The sequence below is a fragment of the Sinocyclocheilus rhinocerous genome, unplaced genomic scaffold, assembly GCF_001515625.1.
Source record: "Sinocyclocheilus rhinocerous isolate Xijiao unplaced genomic scaffold, SAMN03320098_v1.1 scaffold486, whole genome shotgun sequence".
Classification (NCBI taxonomy): Eukaryota; Metazoa; Chordata; class Actinopteri; order Cypriniformes; family Cyprinidae; genus Sinocyclocheilus; species Sinocyclocheilus rhinocerous.
The window spans coordinates 196,109-201,780 of NW_015661373.1; the positions used below are offsets into that span (position 1 = coordinate 196,109).

General features: G+C 36.4%; 1 protein-coding gene across 4 annotated transcripts in view; it reads left to right on the top strand.

Moving 5' to 3' along the window:
* LOC107726296 (disabled homolog 2-interacting protein-like) overlaps positions 1–5,672 on the top strand; it is an 81,193-nt gene that overhangs the window by 30,963 nt on the left and 44,558 nt on the right. Inside the window, exon 1 of one of the 4 annotated variants that reach the window (XM_016535837.1) lies at positions 4,103–4,320. The exons of the other annotated variants lie outside the window; for them this stretch is intronic. Within the exon in view, the coding sequence (XP_016391323.1) occupies positions 4,319–4,320 (2 nt within the window). The 5' untranslated portion in view covers positions 4,103–4,318. Of the gene's footprint in view, positions 1–4,102; positions 4,321–5,672 lie in introns of those variants that run through there. 4 annotated transcript variants of the gene reach the window in all.

The following is a 5,672-nucleotide window of genomic DNA, read 5'->3' on the forward strand; positions in this document are numbered from 1 at the left end:
TTGGCAATATAATCGCCATTGGCGCCATTGGCTTTTCGTTTACTCGCCAGACTGATATACTATTTTACACACACAACACTTCTATTGTTTTTATTGTTTTTATGTTATACACTTTTTAATCTAAACCCACCCCTACTCATAACACACATCTCGGCCTTTGCAGAAACACTGCAGTACGAGTTGTACTCGAAAAAGTATTGTTTCCTCATCCGAACAGATTTGGAGAAATGTAGCATTACATCACCTGCTCACCAGTGGATCCTCTGCAGTGAATGGGTGCCGTCAGAATGAGAGTCCAAACAGCTGATAAAAACATCATATCAATCATAACAATCATAATAATCCACAAGTAATCCACACCACTCCAATTCATCAATTAACGTCTTGAGAAGTGAAAAGCTGCATGTTTGTAAGAAAACAAAATCCATCAAGACATTTTCAACTTCAAAACGTTACTTCTGGCTAAAATATGAGTCCTCTATCGATAATATTGCTTTCACCAGTGAAAATGTCTTCTTGCCTGAACAAGGAGAGAAATATGCACAGATCGAAAACAGTTCTAAAAAAATACATTGGTGGATTTTGATGTGAGAAGAAAACAGGGGATGAACTTTGAACCAGATGAACCTGGAGCGTTTCCATGAACGTTATTCTACATGGAACCATCTATGCCAATAAAGATCCTTTATTTTTAAGAGTGTAGGGTCATTTTTGATTTCTGATTTTTGTTTGGATGTGGACTTAAAGGGATAGTTCACCCAAAAATGAACATTTGATGTTTATCTGCTTACCCCCAGGGCATCCAAGATGTAGGTGACTTTGTTTCTTCAGTAGAACACATATGATGATTTTTAACTCCAGTCGTTGCAGTCTATCAGTCGTATAATTCATGGCAATGGTAACAAAATCTATGAGAGTGAAAAAAACATGCACAGACAAATCCAAATTAAACCCTGCGGCTCGTGACGACACATTGATGTCCTAAGACACGAAACGATCGGTTTGTGCGAGAAACCGAACAGTATTTATATCATATTTTACCTCTAATACACCACTATGTCCAACTGCTTTGAGCACGCGCACGGCATCCGGTGCGTGAGGTGTGTACGTGCTCTGGCGTAGCCTTTATGTAGATTCTTGGTCTGTCCCGGCACGTGTATGAATGTGTGTGTGGGTGTACACGTGTGTTTTCTCATGTTATTTATTTTCTCCTTTAGCCTAGTGTGTGTAAGCGGCTTTTCCAGGCGGGTAGATAGAGGGATGGATGGTTGGACAAGGGAGGAGGGATGAGAGATGGATGGATGGCATAGTTAATGGCCTGGCTTGGGCAGGGTGGCCGACTGCGGTTATGTCATTCTTAAATTGCACACATGAAGGAGAGAGAGAGTAGAGACAAATGCAGAGAAAGGAAGCATGCTATACAATTGTAGCTCTTTTCATCTCATCAGTTTCAGTTTAATGTGTTTTATTGACATGACAAATAAATATGTTATATTGGCAAAGCATTTGTACAACGTAGAGGGAAAATGGAGTTGCTATTTATTATTTATATAATGTTAAATATATAATTATCTTATCAATTATACTCTTTTATAATAATATATGTTACACAATTTGAGTTTTTGAGTTTTATTTAGTGTGTTAGCATTCTGTTGGCCAATGCTGCAAATTCACACACACACACACACACACACACACACACAATGGATGCGAAATCAATGCAGGGAAATAATTAGCTAATAATTCTTATGTACATTCCTGATCATGTGAGATTCCTATTGAAATTACTGGATTTCACAGAGCACATACTCCTCGCAAGGATAATATTAAAAACATCAAGTTAGACATGAAGTATAATGATGAAATTAATAAAAATAACATTAATAATAAAAATAGTTGACAAAATAATAAGATGGTAATAATAAGAGCAATAGTACAAGGGCCTATTCAGATCACTCACTGTCCCTCATGTCTTCAGCACTAGGCTGTTTTGTCTTCATATTCTACGCTGTAGTTCATCAAAGCATCCTGGTGTCAGAGCCAGTAAACGAACAGGTACAGTGCACGCTCACAAGCCAAGTATAAAAATATAAGCTTCTACAGAAGTCAGTCTCCTGTCTTTATATAAAAAAAGCATGATGGATAAAAAAAGAAATCCACCTCTGTCATGTCTGTTCTCTCTATAAGTCCTGTTGAAGGTCATTGAGGACTTCATGCTTCAACCTCATCACGTCCTGCTTCTCTCTCTCTCTCTCTCTCTTTTTTAATTTTTTATGTTTCCCTTTTTATGTTTTCATGAGCATGAAAGAACTTGTCTGGAATGTTTCCTTTCCAAGGTTGCATGTGCTTTGTTTTCATCCATAGAAAAAGTATTTCAGAGGAAAGTGTTTCAGAAAAAGAAACAAATCACTGAAGTGTGCAATAAAGCCTTCTTTGATTTTACATCAATTTGGCACTCAATGTAAACAAATTTACACATGTACACAAATTAATGATTCACATGAGCAAGAGAAAACAACGACAAGCACTTTTATTTAAACATATATAATCATATCATAGTCTGTTCACACTACAGTCTTGTTGTGTTGTTTTAAAATTACATTAGCATAACCAAATGTAAAAAATGAGACAACTGTAATCAGTTGAGGGATTCTTTATGTAGTTATTCTATATGTAAATGAGGATTTCCCAGTATGTGTAGTTGTTCAAAGCAAAAATGAAGAGCAGGGTCATAGATTTATGTTGCATAATCTCTTTTAGTTTGGCAAGTCATTGAGTGTGTGTGTGTGTTTGTGTGTGTGTTTATATGTGTGTGAAACAAGGAAGTGGCCAGTCCAGAACAACCTTTGGTTAGCCTTTAACCAGATGCCCAGTAAACACCAAGGGCTCAACAGTTTGCTTGTGATAAGACAAAGGCGTGTGTGTATGTGTGGCATTGCCTTATTCAGACAGGATTCGTTCAGGCCAAGGCTAATTTGTTTGCTGTTTAACACATTTAGTCCATTTCTCTTGAGAATGACAAGTCTTCCCTCAGTCTGTCATTGTGTTGAATTTTCCCACCATCCTTCACTCTCTGTTTTCCATCCTGGCAGCAACTGCATCTTTATTTCCTTTGTATGTGCATATGGAGAGGCTGTATATGCCTGTGTGTTTCTCTGCCATGATATAACTGTGAAATCGTCGATTTGGCCCGTGTGTTAATGTTAGATGCGAGGGCAGGAGATTGTGTGTAAAGCGTTTGCATGAAAGCTGAATCATATCCTCCCTCTCTTTCTTTATGCACAAAATGGACTAAAAATGAAATGGTGGAGAGGTCTGTTTTTCACTACATTTAAAATCCTGATGGAAATGTTGGGTGTGAAATGGGGGTCAGTGGCGGTATGCGGGGGATCCGCCAAGTATTGTTTGATAATATAATAATAATTGTAAAAAATCCCAAAATATAGGTTAAACAAAAATAAAACATTTAATATTTAGTTAATTTCAACCATGCAAAAAACAAATATTTTGCTGTCTCTATAAATTACAATTAAAATGTACAAATACATCATTAATGGTTATTTTAATGGAATTGCATCGTAACAAAAAAGTAATTATTTGCTCTGCTCTGTTTTCTATCCATCAGTGGCTCCTTGGCCTAAAAAGATCGAAGACCTCCGGGCTATTGTGTTAGTGCTAACTGAAACACCTGCTAGTTATGAATCTGATATTCTAATATATCTAACCCCCCCATATTGAACGTCTGAATGACCTTTTGACTCCTTCACACATTATTTTGTCTTGCTGTGCTTCTTGTTCCGCATATTTTAGTCTTGATGTCATGTCCTTTCTTGCTAGGCACACAATAATAGATCAGGGAATGCTTTATGTCCTGGATCCTGCACACTTCCTTTTTTCTGTTACAAATCTATGTCTATAATATCTAACTTTAGCTAATAATTAGCTAATAATTCTTATGCTGTAGTCAATTAATTGGCTACATAAATTGGGAGAATACAACTAAACATGCATAGTAAATGATCAGGAAGATTGAAAGAGGCATGTGATGTGACACTGGAAAGATAAAATTGTATCGAGTTTGGTGTGGGAAAAGGAGCGCTATCTGTTTAAATGGGGCATGTGAGTGAGGAGGTGTGTTATCAGTTATCCCATGGGAAGTTCCCTCTCCAGCACGCGGCGCGACAGCCAAAGATCCCACAGAGTTCTCCTTAACGGTCCATGTAGCAAAACGCAGATTCAGATCGGAAACACAGAAATGTGCTTGCATACCGTAGTGGCATGAGAATGGATTGATGGATTTGTTTTTATTCACAGTTCAATGTAAGTCAATCTATCTGTTCTTTAGGCTTTGGATTTGAGCTTGTTTTGAACACTCTGTCCATTGTTTTATGAAATTCTGTACATGATTGATTTTGAAATGAAATTTATGAAATGGTTTGTAGCTCATTTTAGTGGCTGAATTTTGTTTTTCATTAACAGTTACCTTTGTTCGTCTGGTTTAATAAAAAATATTTGAGTAGGCCTATCTTTTAATATGTAAAATGTGTTTTAAAGCACGTTAAAGAGGGGACAAGGAAACAGTTACATTTGAGCTACAAAAAGTGCATCTATGTAAACTGCTTGTATTCAGTAAAGAAAAATACTAATTTGAAACCAGCCTACGATATCTTCCTTATCAAACTGTAATATCATATTGCTGCTGTCATTTGCCCTAAACACTGTTTGCATTTTTTTTTACTTTTATTGATGTGCAATTTTAATGTGAAATTTTATTGAGATGTTAATCATTCATATTTGTGCATGTCATTCTGTCAGTGAATTTTGTAAGTTATATTTACATACGAAATGTATTTTCTTTTTTTTTCTGTCTCTGACATCAAACAAATATTATATTATATTATATTATATTACTAATATTCAGTTGGGGGAAGCAAATGTGATTATTTGGAAATGAATGAATGAAAATCACATTTTTGAACCACTAATGTGAATATAGGCTGGTTACTGTCCTGTGCTCCTTCACTGTGCTTCTGGTTTAGGGTCAGATTTCAACTGTTTATTGATTTGAACCGCTGTTACCCTTCATCACATACACGTGCAGTACAGCAAAGATTTACTGCCTGATAACGATTTACACCATCCAAATGACAGCTAAAAACAGGATAGATGTATCAAATGTTCTTTTTTACATCTTCACTAAATGTGATGATTTGCAGTGCCATAGATCATTATGGGCTGTGTTCTTTTTTTGGTGGGCTAAAATTGTACCTGTCGGCTAGTTGCCATGGAAACACTCACCTTTCCGTAGTTGCGGTCCATTCAAGGGTAGAGCCAAACCCAAGCAACGAATGAGCCTAGTACATTGATCTCTCATTCTCTCTCTCTCTCTCTCTCTCTCTCTGTCTGTCTCTAAATGGGAACACAGTGATGACAGCAAAGCCTCAGGCTGCATGATTAATCATATACTGCATTAATTGACATTGTTATTTTAGCCATAGCAGTATGCAGTGATTAAAGTTTTAATGTGTTCAATGTCTTATGAAAGCTTCATCAGATTAGTTACTTTTGACCAGTTACATCTTGTGTTTTTGTTGTGTCAGCTGACATGGTTGATTGAAGAACTCTCACAATGGTATGTGTTCAGTTGGATTAGTTTTTTTTTTTTTTTTAAA